Below are 19,428 nucleotides of genomic sequence, written 5' to 3'. Positions count from 1 at the left end.
GCTCAGAAGGACTTGGGGCAGATCCTGGAACTTTTCCTAGGAGTAAAAATTATTTGGTTGGACATGACGGGTGTGGCAGGCAGTTGTGAAGTCCCCTCAGGTTGACAAGGCTAGGAGGTATGTAAATAGGGAGGTGGCCAAATTTACAGTTGGCAAAGTCGGGGGAGGGGCGGGCTGGTAATTTTTAATCTGGACATAGCATACAGGGCACCAGAATTATTCAGGGAGGTTGGGGTCCACTTGTCAGACTTTGGAGCTGACTCCTTTTTGGTCCATATTAAAGAGGGCACTTAGTAGAAGTCTGGAAACCCAGCTAGGTATGGGGGGCAGAGGGAGGATGGCAGCCAACTAATTGCTGGTGCCTTCTTGTGGTGAATGTCCAGTGCATGTCCTTTCTAGGGAATAGATACAGTGGTCACATAACATGGATTGGTAAAGGATTTAAAGGAGGTATTCCTTAAAGGAGTAGAAACATGAGGGGTTTGGGGCTCCTCTGATTGATATGGCAGGGAGCCAAACTCTCCTTCCTTTATAGCTCCCTTAACCCTCATTTAAGAGGGTATGGTGAGGTCCCATCGGCGTGTTGACTGGAGACCAGGATGGGTAAAGAGGGAGGGCTGACAGAAGACCTCTAGGTATATGCAAATGATTATGGAATTACCTGCATAGTACACTTTTATTGGCTGGACACTTCCTGACACTTAGGCTATGTCTACACTACCGCAGGATCGATGCTGCTGCAATCAATGCACCGGGGATCAATTAAGTGGGTCTAGTGAAGACCCATTGAATCGACAGCAGAGCACTCTCCGGTTGACTCTGGTACTCCATCAAGAGCAAGAGGAGTAAGGTAAGTCCATGGGAGAGCATTTCTTGTCAACCCAGTGTAGTACAGACACTGCAGTAAGTCAACCTAAGCTATGTCAACTCCATCTATGTTATTCACGTAGGCTATGTCTACACTACCGGAGTAAGTAGACCTAAGTTACACTACTCCAGCTATGTAAATAATGTAGCTGGAGTAGACATAGCTTGGGTCAACTTACTGCGGTGTTTACACCATGCTGGGTAGATGGGAGACACTCTCCCATCGACTCACCTTACTCCTCTCATTCCCAGTGGAATACCGGAGTCAACTGGAGAGTGCTCTGCAATCAATTTAGCGGGTCCTCACTAGAGCCACTAAATCGACCCCTGGTGTATCGATCACAGCAGCATCAGTCCTGCGGAAGTGTAGACATAGCCGTAGCTGGAGCAGAATAACTTATGTTGATTTACCCTGGAAGTGTAGACAAAGCCTTGGGAATAAAGTTGTGGCCTAATTAAACAACATCCAGTGTCTCTTTTCCTCCTTCCAGCATAGTTAGAAAATGAAGCCTTTTGTGACCTGTGTCAATTACTGGAAAATCATATGAGGAGATTTCCTAATGTATTGTTAGCCTGTTTAATTATTGCACAGCTTATTATACAGCTAGAAACAACAATCATAGAATCACAGAATATCAGGGTTGGAAGGGACCTCAGGAGGTCATCTAGTCCAACCCCCTGCTCAAAGCAGGACCGATCCCTGACTAAATCATCCCAGCCAGGGCTTTGTCAAGCCTGACCTTAAAAACTTCTAGGGAAGGAGATTCCACCACCTCCCTAGGTAACACATTCCAGTGTTTCACCACCCTTCTAGTGAAAAAGTTTTTCCTAATATTCAACCTAAATCTCTGCCACTGCAACTTGAGACCATTACTCCTTGTTCTGTCATCTGCTACCACTGAGAACAATCTAGATCCATCCTCTTTGGAACCCCCTTTCAAGTAGTTGAAAGCAGCTATCAAATCCCCCCTCATTCTTCTGTTCTGAAGACTAAACATCCCCAGTTCCCTCAGCCTCTCCTCATAAGTCATGTGTTCCAGTCCCCCAATAATTTTTGTTGCCCTCCGCTGGACTCTTTCCAATTTTTCCACATCCTTCTTGTAGTGTGGGGCCCAAAACTGGACACAGTACTCCAATGTCGAATAGAGGGGAACGATCACATCCCTCGATCTGCTGGCAATGCCCCTACTTATACATCCCAAAATGCCATTGGCCTTCGTGGCAACAACGGCACACTGTTGACTCATATCCAGCTTCTTGTCCACTGTAACCCCTAGGTCCTTTTCTGCAGAACTGCTGCCTAGCCATTCGGTCCCTAGTCTGTAGCGGTGCATGGGATTCTTCCGTCCTAAGTGCAGGACTCTGCACTTGTCCTTATTGAACCTCTTCAGATTTCTTTTGGCCCAATCCTCCAATTTGTCTAGGTCCCTCTGGATCCTATCCATACCCTCCAGTGTATCTACCTCTCCCCCAGCTTAAGTGTCATCCGCGAACTTGCTGAGGGTGCAATCCATCCCATCATCCAGATCATTAATGAATGTTGAATAAAGCCAGCCCCAGGACCAACCCCTGGCACACTCCGCTTGATACCGGCTGCCAGCTAGACATGGAGCCATTGATCACTACCTGTTGAGCCTGACAATCTAGCCAGCTTTCTATCCACCTTATAGTCCATTCATCCAGCCCATACTTCTTTAACTTGCTGGCAAGAATACTGTGGGAAGAAGAGAGAGCTCAGTGTGTCTAATGTGATCTTGCTGAACCATAACTAGTTGATCTATGGATTAATGGTATTACATTGTTCTTATTTGGGATCCTGTTGTATTGCATGAACAGGAGTCCTCAACTGGAGTTGTGTTGGACATACAGAAAAATGATGTTTGTTACAATGGGCTAAGTTGATGTGATGTTCTGATTTCCTACTAGCATTCCTAACGGGGAGGAATTAAGGCTACATCTGTGTCTTGTTTGAGAAGAATAAAACTTTCTCTTCATGTCCTGTTTTTCTCACATTTCTCACATTTTCAAAAAACAAAAATCTCTAAAACTTTTTGCAGGACTGGTGCAAGGGAAGATAAATATTTCCTGATTTTTCCTAACATTTCAAGGATTTAAACTAGCATTGAGGAAGGTCATGATGGCCAAAACCTCAACTTCATTGTAACATAATTTTGGAGAGTTGCAATTTCCCTAGTGATTTTTCTTTTACTCCTGACAGTGTAATTTTTGAGAGGAGTGACAGGACAGAGAGAGTAAATATGCCATCAAATATATGCTTCCTTGAACGTAAGTACTAATAAAATTATGAAATTAAAGTATTGTGTACAGACTTCAAAGGGTGTGGTCATGGTTTAGGAGAGCCTAACGGCTCTGACAGAGTTTCAGTTATTAGTTTCTCCCCTCCAACTCACTCCTCCATGCCCTTTATTTTGGTTGGAAGGGGCAGAGGAGAGGAGGAGCCTGATAGCTGAAGGTTTGTCAAAACCCCAGCTACCACCAGCTGTCCCATAGGCTGGCAGATAAAAGTAGAAATTTGCTGAAGAACTGGTTCATCAGACTGGATCATCTGGCAGGGAGGTTGAAGACCTGGACTCACAGGCAGTGGGTATCACTGGAGACTGGGTAGAAGCTCAAGTCATGGGAATGAGGCACATTAGGGGGACATTTAAGTCCTCCCAGTAATGCTACTTTAACAGTCCGCCAGACTCCAAAGGTGCTCACTGCTCCTCACACAGGTGTTGTTCTGAACCATAGTAGCTTCTCCCTCTAACAAACCACCATGATTCACCAGAGAGCAGCTATGCTCTGGCAAGCCTCCAGGAGTCCATGAGCCTGGAAGTTCTACTCAGGAGTCTGAATCTCATCTCTGGGCAATACCACATGGCTATAGATAGCTCTGTGGATTTCATCTCATCTACAACTTTCCCACCCAGTTCAACTCCCTGTTGAGCCCCTTGTACTGTACTGTGACGCTATGCATGATCCAACTCCGTGCTTATGCCCTCCACTGAGCCCTTCATGTACTCCCATATCTCTGCTCCTCTCCCACTCCCTCACAACACACACTGTCATTTCCCTGGCTCCCCATGGCCATGCTTTTTGGAATCAGAAGAAGAAATCTCTTCTTCCAGTGATTGTGCAATAACTTCCTGTTTGCTGACATTTCCAAAGGTTGTTCCCCAAAATAATCTGAATGAATTCTGTGTTTTTATTGGTCTGATACTGGCACTAGTGTGTGCCCAAAGGGAGTCCTCCGATAGGTGTGTGTTATGTCTGCACCACCTCTAATATTGGAATTATGAGTGAGCAAAAAAAGAGAGAAGAATTTTCAAACTATAGGCACCCCCTGTATTTGAAGAGACAGTAATTCCAGAACCCCTCCTCCCCACTTTCAGTATCTCGGTAAATTGGTAGGAAATATTCTACCTTGGCCCAAGAAGCATTCTACCAATTTTCAGCTCAATAAGTCTTTATTTGCAAAGTTAAGGGTGTGTGCACATGTCGAAAATAGGGTGTAGTATGGAAGTGACATTGAAAGCATCCTTGTGGAATACAACCCACCACAAGGGCTCAGTTCAGAGGAAACAATCCAGATACCAATGGGAGATGAAGAAGTCTTATAAAATCATGAGTTGCACATTTAACTTCATATAGAGCCCTTTGTAAGGTCCACACTTATGCCCCCTCCTTTTAACTTTTTCATTTATTTATTTACTTTGCAATGAGACCACTGCTCCAGAATATCTTGGGCTATAAATTAAGTCATCAGGGTATCATGTTTACCTCCTGATTAGTACCAAGTGTTCTAGGGAGAATTCACCTGCTGTGCTGCCGAACAGGAATGTCCTAATGGAATGACAACGTAGCAAAGGGCAATGGAGGGCCAGCAGTGAAGAAGTAATTATGGTACAATAAGTATATCTTTCTAGGTAAGTGGGGTGGATCTGCATGAAAGAAAACAGTGGAAAAGTGAAGGTTGGTAATGGGACCTGGGAGGAGGAAGGTGGCTCAGGAAAAATGAGTGTGAGAGGATGGTAGAGGAGTGAGAGCTAGGGAGGATATGTGATTTCTGAGGGGAGGGAGTCAGTGACAACTATACTGTTCTCTTGAGCTTTATGTACTATTTTGCTGACACTACTGCAAATGAAGTTCAGTTATATTTGTGACAGAGGCTCCCTAGCAGTTCTCGACTCACTCAGTTCCCGGCATTCATTTAAGGCAAAAGAGCTCTCATTTTCCCTCTGCAGAACACCAGGACCATTAGCTGTTCTGAGAAGGACTGTGAAAAATACACCAGCTACTGTTGAAGGTGCAAGATATGTTAAAAAAACCCCAACTTTTAAAATCATTGTGTATTTGTTTACATTTTTAAAAAATGAATTTTATCTGCCCACTGACATTTTGATAGACTCCAGCCCATTCTTTCACACAAATGCAACATTGTGTCTCTGATGCATCCTAGTGCTGTGGTTGCTGCACAAAAACTGATTTTTTTCTGATGTCTCACTGTATCCATGTGATTTGCCAACAGTCACATGGTAGGTGAGATTACCACTGTTTTTCTATATAAATAGAATAGGAGTTATGTGGGTAGGAAAATGTTGACTTTTTAATGGATTCTTCTGTACGTTTCCATTTTCATAGGAATACAGCGATGTACTTACTGTGTGACTCTAGTAGTTCTCCGTTAACTTACTGTGCAGTCCAGCTGTAAGCCAGATAAGCTTCTCTGATACACTTCCTGATTATGTAGAGAACTGGCAGAATGCCTCAAGGTTTGCTGGGAGAAGGAAGCACATGTGGATCAGCCCCTGCGTGCACATAGGGTGCAGAGTGCTCGTCCCAGTATTAGCTCTGATATAGCTGATAGTGCAGGAGGCAGTGAAGCCGTAGCTCTAGTCTGCTCCCTTCTGGACATCTGTTATCACTCATGGCACTAACACTTCCCCTTTGTGCATAGGAATAGAAGGGTGTGGGATTCTGGCTGTCTCTTGTGCAGAAATGTAATGGGCAGCAGGTTTATAATGAATCCATATGCTGCAGGCAACAGACACCAGACAAATTACCCCACCTCTGTGGAATCAGAACTAGAATCATCCAGCACCTCCTAAAATAGGCTTCTACAATGTGAACTGTAGTACCTGGGCCCCTTATCTTCTCTGTGAGCCAGCCACTTGGCAACAGTATCATCTCACATGATAAGGGAGAATGGTTCACTGGCTTCATACAGACTAACACGGCTGCTACTTTGAAACAGCTCATGATCAGTAATTCTAGAGTGCTGTTATCAAAGATCTTTGTTTGAAAATGCAAATTTTAATAGCTGTAGAACAATAATTGTTTGCTATTTTAGAGACCATATTGTTCATTGTTTGAATATGATCTTCTGTATGGAGATTGCATAGATAATAGCTGCATTTATAACTGAACCTTACATAACTGGATACAGTGCATATTGCTCTTTTGTCTTCCAGCCTAACATTCGCAAATTAGACTCCCTCAGTTCTACCTAATTGTTGATAATTCTTTGCCGTTTCTGTCCCTTAACCAAGTATAAAATGTTTTAACAACTCCTCTTTTTTCTCTGAGTTGATTTCATTTAACCCTTCTATTTTCTTCTGTCTTGTTGAAATGCATATCAGTGACAAATAGTTCCTTTTAAATGTTAAAGATACTTCCTTCCCTTTTGGGATTTCTAAGTATTGTCAGTTCAAATATGAGCTTTTTCTTTGCTACTCTCCCAATCACATTTTAATTAATGTACATCAGACATTCTCTTTGTTGTTTTTAACAGTTAATTAAAAAGAGAAGCTATATAAAAATCCTTAGCACTCAAAACTGATTATATTATTAATCATAATGACTGATGATCCTATAAACTGCCACACTCTTCCAATATGTCTTAATTCTAACACATTTTTTAAGCTATAGTACATTCTGAGATTTTCTCTGTAGACCAGTCTATTGTCTATATTTGAATGCATCAAAAGGACTCAGTCCTGTACGCTGATCTACCTGGGCATACCCCCACAATGAGACTTCATTTTCAGTGGGACTTCCAGTGGAAAAAAGGATCCACCCACATGGATCAGCTTCCAGGATTAGGGTTTCAATAATGAGGCTTTTCTGTATTAACACTTACTTTAAGAAAATAAAAGGAGTGCTTGTGGCACCTTAGAGACTAACAAATTTATTTGAGCATAAGCTTTCGTGAGCTACAGCTCACTTCATTGGATGCATTCAGTTTTTCCACTGAATGCATCCGATGAAGTGAGCTGTAGCTCACAAAAGCTTATGCTCAAATAAATTTGTTAGTCTCTAAGGTGCCACAAGTACTCCTTTTCTTTTTGTGAATACAGACTAACACGACTACTACTCTGAAACCTGTCTTTAAGAAAATAGATACAGTTTGATATGCTGGCATGATAAGAATGGCAAGGTGTTGAGATTTGATGGAATATTATGGAAATCGTTGTACTGAATCTGCTGCAGGAGAGTTTGGAATTGTTGGTATGTGGCCCTGATTCAGCCTATCATCACAGCCATTTTTTTTTTAGCATTTACACCAAGTTCCTGAAGCATTAAACATTTCTATATGAGGAATCCCAGGACTATGATAGAAATTAGCATTTTTCCTCTCTCAAAAAGCCAATTACATATCTAAAAGGCTGACCACTGCACTAATTTTAAGGTCCTTTACTGGGGAATCAATGCCTGTCTATCAGAGTCAACCACTATCTCAGTATCTGCTTTTCTTGCTGTTCAGAGTCCTCCACACACAACACCACACACATTCATTTTCATTAAGGACTCTTTAATTCCTCTCAGATTCAGTAATATTAACACCGAATGTGTTACAGGATGTATTGTCATACATTATATTCAGCTAGCTGTATCATGCTTGTGGATCTGTGATATTTTACACTTTCACTGACTTTATGTTTCATGTCTAAGGAATCTCTTGTGAAACAATTGTTTACCATAAAGAATCCTTCTTGCCAAAAGGTTTAAAAAAATCAAACTCTTCTATAATATTAGCTTCCTTTTGCTCCCCTCTCTCATACATACACCTCATTTATGGGTTTTTTGTTTTTGTTTTTGTTTTTCCTGAATCACAGTGTTGGCCTTGTTTAAACGACCTCAGTTTTGAAGGGTTCACCTATGATTGGGTCAGAAGGCCATTATTTAATACTGTTTCGCTAATATGCTAGTTGACCACAAAAAGTCATTTGCTGCTACCCAGGGTGGATGGGATTTTTCAGTACTAGATTATTACTTCAAATTATGATAAGGAAATATGACTTTAGCCTTAATAAATGGTAATCTTTCCCTTTATTTTGTGTTGAACTGTCTGATATACATTGCCTTCAGCTGGATGCAATCAGAACTACCCAGCTATGTGTCATGTTAAGAAAGAGTCTCTTCTTGTTCAGGTGGGAGGAGGTGGTTCTGAGTTCTAGCCCCACTGCCCCTGTAGAGCTCTGAGGACGTTAGGAGGCCACAGAATACTTACAATATGCATTGTCAATCACAGAAACTCCCTTTAAAAGGATGCTAAAAATTGAAAAATGCACACCTAAAAAGGACTATGTTAGTGATGTGCAAAGTTCAGGGGACTGGTTCAGATATCCAGCCCATCTGCTTGTCCTTCTGTATGACTCTTTAGGGCTATATCACGATTGAACTACAGTCCTACAGAAGGGCTGGTGCACCGCTGCACCCCCAGGGGGAGTATTGGGAAGTATTGATGTTGCGCTGAGAAGAATATAATTTGCTGTACTTCTTTGAAGGTTCAGCATAGTCACCCCACTCACTTTTGGTTGGCATGTGGGGGAGACTGGTTAGAGTAATGTTTCCACATACTTCCCATTTGGGCTTTTTAAAATGGTCTGGAGACCTTATGAATAGAGATTGAGGTACTTCCTGATTCCAGGCAGGCTAGAAATACAGACTTTCTTGAAATATTTTGATACTTTTGGTTCTGAAAGTGAGTAAGAAATGGACAACAAAACATAAATGCATTTGAGCCTCAGAAAAAGTTTGGTTTGAGGGTCAGGTGAAGGTCCAGCTAAGCTCTAAGTTTATCCAAACCAGTTCTCTCATTCCTAAGATTTCTACCATATACCTTCTGTTGTGAAGCACTCAATATAGTTACAATGGTGACATGTTGCATATAAGTACCTGCATCAATCATAGGTTAAAATAATAGATTGCAGCATAACTACACTATAAGTGGATAAAACATGGAAAGCCTCCATTTACTTACTTTTAAAATACAGTGTTAAATGGTTGCTGACAAATGATCATAAAATGAATTTGAACTTATAACAATTGTTTGTAGTTTGAACAGAATGTCTAGAGATTTTTGGTATGAGCTTTGCGTAGACTGCATAGACTGTCGGTCCTTCATCAGTTGAGACTGAGCCGACCACAACACGTCTTCCAATCTTCTCTTATTCTGGCCATCCTTCACCATGCTTGTCCATATCTCTTTGTTAGGAAATCATCCCACCTCTTTGGAGGCCGACCACATGGCCGTTTCTGTTCTCACGGATACCACTCGGAAAAAGCTGCGGTCTATCTGTTGTCGCTGAGTCAGGCCACATGTCCCACCCACTGCTTTTTGCTGAGCCTACTTTCAACAACAACGTCTCGCACTCCAGACTGCTGCCTAATTATTTCACTGGGGATGTGATCGCGGAGCGAAATGTCCAGAAATCTTTGTTTCATTGCCCTCTGTGTGACAGACAGTTGATATTCTTCAGTCTTTGTCAGTGACCATGTTTCGCTGCCATATAACATCGCTGGAAGCACGGTTGAGTTAAAAAGATTTGCACAAGTTGTTTTGCTGATCTTTCCTTGGAGGATGTCCTTGATGTTATTGAATGTGCACCATCCAACTTTTTTTCTGCACGACAGTTCGCCTTTCTGATCATGGCGCATGTTGACTTCCTGGCCCAAATAAACATATTTATCAACCTCTTGGATCTGCTCTCCTCCAAGAGTTATTTGGGTTCTTGGCAGAACATCTGATCTCATGTATTTTGTTTTTGACTAGTTCATTTTTAATCCAACTTGACTACTTTTCGCATTCAGTTCTTTAAGCATTCTCTCAAGCTGGGCTATATTTTCGGCTATCAGTACTATATCATCTGTGAACCTGAGATGATTTAGCCGCTCGCCGTTGATATTAATCCAGCCTTTCAAGTCTGCTAGCTGAAAAACCAATTCGAGACAGGCTGTGAATAATTTTGGTGAAACAGTATCTCCTTGTTTCACACCTTTCTTGATGGGGATTCGGAGGGGAGTATCGAACAGCGATATGTCCGTGCTGCAGCCAGAGTTCGCTTCCTTTAGTAATGTGATATATTTCATGCTGATGCCCTGTTCTGAAAGAGCTTCAAGAATGGCGTTAGTCTCTATGCTGTCGAAAGCCTTCTTGTATTCCACGAAGGCAATGCACAAAGGGAACTTGTATTCCCTTGAATGCTCTAGTAGTTGGTTTAGAGTGAAGATGTGGTCTCTCATGCTGTAATTCCTTCAAAAGCCGGCCTGCTCTCTAGGTTGCTGTTCATCCAGGTTTCGTGACAGTCAATTTGTTATTATTTTAGTGAACAACTTATAGATATGCAAAAGCAGGCAGATTGGGTGATAGTTCTTTAGATTTTCTCGATCGCCTTTCTTATGGAACAAGACGGTATTGAACTCTTTCCAACTGGACGTTATCTTCTGGATTTCCAGGTAGCAGCTAAACCTTTGGGTGAGAGCTTTCCAAAGTTCCTGACTTCCCACCTTATGCACTTCTGCTGTCAGACCGTCCTTGCCTGGAGCCTTCCCCTCTTTATTTTGATGGACTGCATGACGGACTTTGCTGATGAGAACCGGAAGTATGTGTTCATCGGTTTGGTGAAGTGATGGCCTTGGTACATCTATATGGGATGCAAACAGCTGGGTATAGAAATTGCCTCCACCTCTGTTCAATCGGTTACTGATTCTCCGTCCCTGTTCTTCAAAGCCGATAATGATGACCTTACAACTCCAGTTCCCATTTGCATTTTTTGAGACTTTTGTGATCTTCAGCAGCCTTTAGGAGCTTTTCAGTTCAAAATTTCTCAAAGTCTTCCTTCAACTTCATTCATATGAGCTTGCAGAGAGGGGAGTACTCAAGCCTGTCACTGCCATTTCTTTTCATTTTCCTCCTCTTGTCCAATAAAGTCTTTGTATTCTCCGAGATTCTTCCGCTAGCTCTTCTTGGTCTTTCATGCTCAGCTGATTTCACACACCGTTTCAGTCTCTTACTGAAGTTCTCATAATCATCGTTGCAGTCGTCCAGGAGGCTCCAATCTTCCCTAGAAATGTTTTCCTTCAGGATTGCCTCATCGAAAGCTACTGGTTGGCACCTTCTGTTTACCATACACAGCGCTCTTTTCTCCACCTTCACAGTGAACGTGAGTCTGGCTCTCAGTAGGCGATGATCGCTACCAATATTGAATGATGGCACTACTGATATATCCTGCACGATGCATCATCTATCGATCAGAAAGTAATTGATTTCATTTTTTGTCATCGCGTTTGGTGCAATCCAGGTCCATCTTCTGTTGGCCTTCTTTCAGAACCAGGTGTTACCAATGAACATTTTCCTCGTCTCTGCCAATATAGCTAGTCATTCTCTTTGCATGTTTCATTCTCCGATACCATACCTTCCTATGAACTTTTCACCCTCTCTCCCTCTTCCAACCTTGGCATTAAAATCTCCCATTACAATAGTTTATGTGGAACTCTGAACGAGGGTTTCCTCCAGTTGCTGATAGAATCCTTCCACATCATCGTCTTCTCATGCACTTGTGGGAGCATAGATCTGGATGATTTTGAGGGTACTATTTCGGTTCAATCAGAGGTAAAGCACCCCGATACACAATGACTTAAAATGACATGAGACAATTTTCGAAGACCATTCCTTGTTTATGATGAATCTGACTCCTCCAACTGTCCTCGTGCCTTCTCCTTTTCCTAGAATGTTATGCTTCCATCCCTCCAGCTGACCTCCATCTCCTTCTTTCCTCATGTTTCGCAAACACCCAGCACATCGCATGCTGTTTTTGCCTTTTCCTCCATGAGATGGTTTATTGATTCCTCCCTCGTCAGTGTTCTGCAGTTATAAGTGCACACTGAGAGTTGTCCAGTTTCCTTTTGGCGACCTGGCACCTGAGATTCTTTGCAGCCTCTCATCGTTTGAATGCCTCGCTGCCTCCGGAGTGGGGATAGAGGAACGTGCAGAGAACTGAGACTTGGTTTTCCATGTTGTTTTAGCCATTGTTTTCAGCCACCAGAGCTTTGCAATATTGCAAAATTTTCACAAAACCAACCCAAGTCATTTCACACAGGTAGGTCCACCAAAAGGCAACTCCCAGATGTGGATCTCCAACCTCATCCTCCGCTGAAGATATTCTAGATATTCTAGCTAAGTCATGATACAGGCCCCCAAAGTCTTTTAACATTATACCATAGCAAGTAGCTACTCACTTCCACAAGTGGAATCCCACATTGCTTTCTTCCTCCAACACTTTGACTGTTCTCTCATTTTCTAATTTTCAGGGTGGAGGGAGTTGGAATTCGCCACACCTTCAGTACACCACTCCTGACAATTGTAATTGCTGAGAAACTCTGGGCTTTATTCGTCACTGAGTTACACCCGTTCTATGCTGGTTTAACTCTATGCCAGTTGGCAATTGTCCCAAAGTGACTGTTCACTAGCTGAGACCAGCCAGAGTCCAGTAGCACTCCAGCAAAACCCTTTGCTGCTGTTAGCATGCCCCATATGATGGGCCTTGGGGTGTGTGGTGCAAGACCAGGCTATGCCAGCTTAGCTGAGAGCTCCCCTATGCCTGTGGAACTCTCAGCTGACCAGACACAGCCTGACTATTGCCTGCACTTTTGTTACACTGTACTCAGTCCTGAGGTGAAGTTTTGACCCCCATTGAAGTCAGTGTGAGTTTTGCCATTGACTTCAACAGGCCAGGATTTTATCCCTGCTTCTTAAAATAGCCATCTAATGTTAATCAGTGTTAAACATTTAACTGAACATTTACCTTTGTAATTTGGTTTGATTAATTTTACATAGGTTAGCTGGCACTGACGGACAGTTTATATTGTGATGCAAGTAATAACGTCCTTTCAATGGCCTTTCTCTACAAGTAACAATGGCCTTTCTCTACAAGTTTTTTAGGTTTATTATAATGCTGGCAACATTGCATGAAAACTTGCTTGATGTAATTATATCATATTGTCTCATTTTTTCCAGCACATGTTAAAGAAAAAAAAATAGAAGCTAAAGTAGATTTATGAGAATATTTTTGGAGGAACTTTATATCAATTGTTGTTCAACTGTTTTGTAGGGAGTGCTGGAACGCCTGTTATTTTCAATGAAAATGGAGATGCACCTGGGCGCTATGATATATTTCAGTATCAAATGACCAACAAAAGTGCAGAATACAAAGTAATTGGTCACTGGACAAATCAACTTCACCTAACTGTAAGTAGCAGGCTGATTACATAGTTCTCATTAATGAGAAGTTAGAGCATTTGAGCTTTCATTTAAAAAACATATATTATTTTTTATAATTGTCAGCAGCAAGAAAATTCCCATTTTTCTCCTAAGCAAGGGAGCTAAAACAATATCTTGTATTTTAGCACAGATTTCCCCTTGTGTTCCTCTGTTCTGTTAAACTGTATTGTAGAATCTTCTCTATAGCCAGGTAGGGGTAATGGAAGTTTCTTCTTCATAAGTAGGCTATTACACAAAAAGATTGGATGTACACCACTCATGTCCTTGATGCAAATGGATGCAATGTCCTTGAAGTCAAGGGGCAGATTTGTCCAGCAATCACTCCTGACTTCAGATCACCCACATGAAAGCGAAGTACAGGGCTACTGTGCTGCCAGACCAATAAAATGTTAATTTCTGAACATAAAAAAGGGAGAGGCTGGAATGAAGTTATGGCTATATATTTATACTGTTAATTTGGATAACAATTCAACAAGAACAATAAATAGCCCAGATTCATGCGTTAAGGTGCCATGAAATGAAAATATACATTTCTTCTGTGGTTAGCTGTTGTACATAGTGTTCATTTGGGCTGTGGGAACATTTCACATCAAAACCTGAAAGCGAGCAGTTTTACCAGATCCTGGGTTTTAGTATGAATCCAAACCACTGTTCAGGCTTTAGGGAACATCAAAGAAGAATTGAGCTGACTGGGGATCCTCCTTCCCAAAAGAAATCTGATGAGGTTCAATAAGGATAAGTGCAGGGTCCTACACTTAGGACAGAAGAATCCAATGCACCGCTACAGACTAGGGGCCGAATGGCTAGGCAGCAGTTCTGCGGAAAAGGACCTAGGGGTGACAGTGGATGAGAAGCTGGATATGAGTCAGCAGTGTGCCCTTGTTGCCAAGAAGGCCAATGGCATTTTGGGATGTATAAGTAGGGGCATAGAGAGCAGATTGAGGGACGTGATCGTTCCCCTCTATTCGACATTGGTGAGGCCTCATCTGGAGTACTGTGTCCAGTTTTGGGCCCCACACTACAAGAAGGATGTGGATAAATTGGAGAGAGTCCAGCAAAGGGCAACAAAAATGATTAGGGGTCTGGAACACATGACTTATGAGGAGAGGCTGAGGGAGCTGGGATTGTTTAGTCTGCAGAAGAGAAGAATGAGGGGGGATTTGATAGCTGCTTTCAACTACCTGAAAGGGGGTTCCAAAGAGGATGGCTCTAGACTGTTCTCAATGGTAGTAGATGACAGAACGAGGAGTAATGGTCTCAAGTTGCAGTGGGGGAGGTTTAGATTGGATATTAGGAAAAACTTTTTCACTATGAGGGTGGTGAAACACTGGAATGCGTTACCTAGGGAGGTGGTAGAATCTCCTTCCTTAGAGGTTTTTAAGGTCAGGCTTGACTGTTGCGGTTCAGTGATGAGACAGAACACAGCTTTTTGCAAGCAAGCAGGCTGGTCAGCGGAGATGGGCTGTTCTGCCCCCCCTGCCTTCCACCTTCTCCTTTTATTATATTTCTCCCCCTAAGCATTACACACTGCTACACAAAGGAATGTATGACGTTGATTCATATGCTTAGTTACCATCCTCTATCTACTACAATCCTGGTTCTCAGGCCTTGAGCCCAGGCTAAAGAATCCTCCCACAGTTGCTGTCCAAACAATCAAGTTCTCAGGGTTCATATCTAGCCCTTGTCCTTGGATAGAGCAATGTGTGCATTGCTCCTAGGAGACAGTCAGGGTGTGCCCCGCCTGCTTCCAGGTGGAATAGCTAGACATTAACCCTTCACTTGACAAAGCCCTGGCTGGGATGATTTAACTGGGAATTGGTCCTGCTTCGAGCAGGGGGTTGGACTAGATGACCTTCTGGGGTCCCTTCCAACCCTGATATTCTATGATTCTATGATTCCCCTTCACAGAATGCTGTTCTCCTCATTATATCCACCCTCCCAATAGATACCAAATCCCTTCATACCCTTCATGCACCCTGCTTAATTCAGGTAGTCCCAAAACCATCCCTACCTGGTGGTCTCTGCTGGTGAAGAAAAGGCCAACAATCCTTTCCCCACGCCATCAGATCTTCAGAAAATGGCTGGCTGGCTGGTCTGCTCCCCATCTAGCACGTTTTTTGTTTGGTTGGGTTTTTTTGAGTGGAAATCTAAGTCTAATCCATAAAATGCAGGTGAATTGGCAGCCAATTCTGTCACCATCAGTAGTTAAACTTGGAATTGCTCTTAAGATCCATTGCTGCCTCACTGAAGACACTTTACCTCCCTCTGGAGTATATTTTCAGCAGAAAACACCATATCAAATGGGGAATCCCTGCAACAAGGGATAGGGCCAACTATGCACACCCCAAAGATGCAGATAGCTACAACCTAAAGGGGAGAGGCCATGGAACATCACCTTTCCTTCAGAAAATAGCACAATGTAAGGAGGAGGGGAAATTATGATCATAGGAGGAGGGTGCTGAAATTCACCAGGTTCAGTGTAAACCCCCAAAAAACTTACAGGGTTTGGTGTGAGGTTGGTTTGGAGTCTCTGTAGTGCTTAATTTGTGCCAGGGCTCGCGAGGGCTGAGCCCCAGCACCTCTAAACTTGACCATTCATAGCCTCAGTACCCCTGGGCTTGCTGCATCAGTTATGAATGTAAAAAAAAATTGCTTGAGCTCCAGTACTTCTTTCATTACAAATTAAGCTCTGGGTCTCTGCAAACCTGAAACACAAAATGAACTTAAGGAATTGTGAACCTTGATGACTGGATCCACCCATTGGATCCTGATATCATGCAAACCTCAAAGAGTTGGTTTCACACAGCTCTGGTTTTCAGTATAACAGGTACATAAATAATAACAAAAACAAAGCTATAAGTATTTACAAATTATTGTTCCTTTGAGACTACTTTGCAGTAATTATCAGAGTGCTACCAATATTATAGCTTCCCCTTTTCAGCCACAGCTCTGATAAATCACCTTACCATATCTACTATTAAGTTTCTATTGCTGCTTGGCCAGACACTATTGGTTTATTTTTGGGGCCCAAATAGAAGCCTACAAATATGCAGCCTTTGACAACAGGTTATGTGCCTGTATTATCTCCTTCCTGTAGTCTTCTATGAAAGGAAGAGTTCCTCTTTGTATCAGTCTGCTGAGTAGTGTAAGAGAAATAGGAGACGTGAAAGAGAAGTGCTCAACAACATAAGGAGAAATGTACTAGCCAGGTCCTGAACACATGAGAACAAGAACTTGAAACTAAATTTGTGTTCCTTACAGTTTTGGGATAGATTCCATATTCCATGAAATGCTACAGTTTCGGTAGCATGATATAGCTTGTCGGTGAAGAGAAATATTTCTATTTAAATATTTACACTTTTCATAATTATTTGTGCTTTGTTCTGTTTGATTTAGTTGTAACTGCATTCATGTTTTCTTCCAGAAAAAGATGACTAAAGCTCCCATTCAGTCTTTTAGCTTTTCAGTCCTGTTGCTGCTGGTTGTTTGTTCTTTTCTATATAGCGCCTGTATGTCATTGTCATATGGTAATTATGATGGTGTGTGAAATATAAGGTGAGGCTGGCAAGTACCAGGGAGTACTGAAAACACTGTTACAAGTGAAAACACTGAATACAAGCACACCTGTGTCTGCTACAATCTTGTCCTCCCATCTCTTTCTCTCCTACTTCCTCTCCTATTTATTTCTTATTCACCTGCCACATATTGTCTAAATTTTAGATTATAAACTCTCTGGGGCAGGGACTGTTTCCGTGTAATCGTGTTTGCAAAGTGCCTAGTGCAATGGGTCCTAATCCCTGTTTGGATCCTTAGCCACTCGCACAATAGAAATAAATTAATTATTGATGATGATGATAGATTTTGTTTAGGCCCTATTTCCTTTTTCACCAAGCTTAGTTCATGTGTGGGTGTTATTTTATCTACTGGTTACCTATTGTAACAAAATAATATATTTCTTTCACTAGACAACATTTATTGGGCACTGGGTAACCTTTACTGATAATTACCAGCACTGTTAATCATCACACTGCAAACCATATTATAGTCTTTGATCCCCAGTGGAATTTCCATTGATGGCAATGGGTGTATCAAAGGCAATATACTGGTGTAAGATAATAGACCAACTTTTTACATTACTGACCTACAAAGGACAGGCCTTTTTATTTCAATATCTTTCTCACCCTCCAGAGTGGATACCTTCCTTTTAATGAAGCTACATTACATACCCAGTTGTTAAATGACTGCGATTTTTAATGAATATTAACCAAATATCATCTATAATACCTAACACTAAATTTTTTCATCAGTAGATTTCAAAGTGCTTTACAAAGGAGGTAAGTACAGTATCATCACCCCCATTTTACAGAAGGAATACTGCCCAAGGGGACCCAGCAGGCCAGAAACTAGAACTCAGGTCCCTGCTGTGCCACTCTAACGTTTGATGCATGATGCTACACTTCTGTTCATATGGTCTATTCCAGCTTTTGCCGACATTTTCATTTCAAACTGCTTCATAAGCTAATACACTTTTCTCATAAATCTACTTTATTCAGTAAATGCCATACTTCAATGAACTATATTTTTTTGAGCAGGATAGTGAAACTTCATAAAAGTTTTGTGTCTATTCTTAGGGCTTTCTCTGTGAACAATCAATAGCCACTGTTACGTTTAGCTAAGGATTAGTACATTTCTCTGTTGTGGAGTATTGAACTAGAATTTTTTTTCAGGATTGTCCCCGATATTTTTTCTATCAGATTTTGGCTGCAGTGCATCAGACTACCCTCTTGTCTGGTCCTGACTCTAAGCCAGACCTTCAGGATTTGTGTGCTGGGACCTTTGGTTCTTCAAAAGTTTTCACTGGTTCCTCAGGGTCTCATTGGCAACTTGTCCCTCTTTTTGTGTGATATTGGCTTTCACATGGTGCAGAAAATACTAACACTAGTATTTAGATAGAGTATTTAGATAAAGACTCTATATCGAATCCCTAAAGGTTTGTTTGTCAGCAGACTTGACCGGCTTCAGAGCTTCTTCTAGCTATGATATGGGTTTCTTCCTTTAATCTTCAGCTTTCCTTCAGGCTGACTGACCTTTCAGATTCCCTCTGCAGCAGCTATAGCTTCCAGAATCAGGGTTTATGATTACTGCTCAACACTGAACCAACAAGAATAAACACTTTAACCTGACAATGCTAATATGGAAGCAAAACATCTGGCAAACACAATATAGAAGTCAAAATATAAAAAAGCATAGTTAGCTCCTATATATACACTTGAACACAAGAACAGAATTTTCTTTGGCTTGGAGACATCAGACACTTGACCTTTACCAGACCAATCTGAATGCAGATGCTTAAAGCTGTCAAATGAATATCACAAACCCAAAGAGCCTGATTCTCATTCACAATAAGGCCATGTTTTACCGCTGTGGCAGTGTACATTTACACCCACTTTAAAATCCCTTTACACTCCCAGACTCCTGTAAAAGGGGCTCAGTATAAATAATAACCAGACACAAAGCACTTGATTTTTATATTATGATGACAGAAATTTAGGGCTATTATAAAGTATGATCTTTGACAATAAGTTAAGTGTCTGTTTGTGATTTCCATTTCTTTATTACTAGTAGCAGGCAAGGTATTTCAGAGCAAACATTGAAAGAAGTAATATTTGCATAAAAAGGTGCTCATATTCATAACAAATAAGAAACACATAAAGGACGGGAGTTTTATTTCCACCAGAAAATCATGTTTTATTCATTTAGCTACAGTACTCTGCATACCAGGTCAGATGTAGTACTTCCCAACAAATGTGTGGGTTTAGCAAATTTGAGCCCTCAGCCATGTAATCTCCACAGGAGGAAAGCTGTTAAAAACAAGCTAGCAGTCCTTGGTATTTATGAATTGGCAAATGTACTTCCTTCTATGATTAATAATGAATCCCCTTTTAGAACTTGTGTCACTTAGTAGTATGTGTTGTAACATGAGTGCTAGCTAGAAA

General features: G+C 41.7%; 1 protein-coding gene across 6 annotated transcripts in view; it reads left to right on the top strand.

The window, feature by feature from the left end:
• GRM8 (glutamate metabotropic receptor 8) overlaps nt 1-19,428 on the top strand; it is a 476,081-nt gene that overhangs the window by 372,630 nt on the left and 84,023 nt on the right. For all 6 annotated transcript variants that reach the window (XM_084616845.1, XM_084616841.1, XM_084616843.1 and 3 more), the window contains one exon: nt 13,263-13,399. In XM_084616845.1, coding sequence (XP_084472971.1) covers nt 13,263-13,399 — 137 coding nt within the window. The remainder of the gene's footprint in view (nt 1-13,262; nt 13,400-19,428) is intronic.

Source organism: Lepidochelys olivacea (genome assembly GCF_965140295.1).
Source record: "Lepidochelys olivacea isolate rLepOli2 genome assembly, chromosome: 1".
Taxonomy (NCBI): Eukaryota; Metazoa; Chordata; order Testudines; family Cheloniidae; genus Lepidochelys; species Lepidochelys olivacea.
This window is presented reverse-complemented; position numbering and strand designations above follow the sequence as displayed.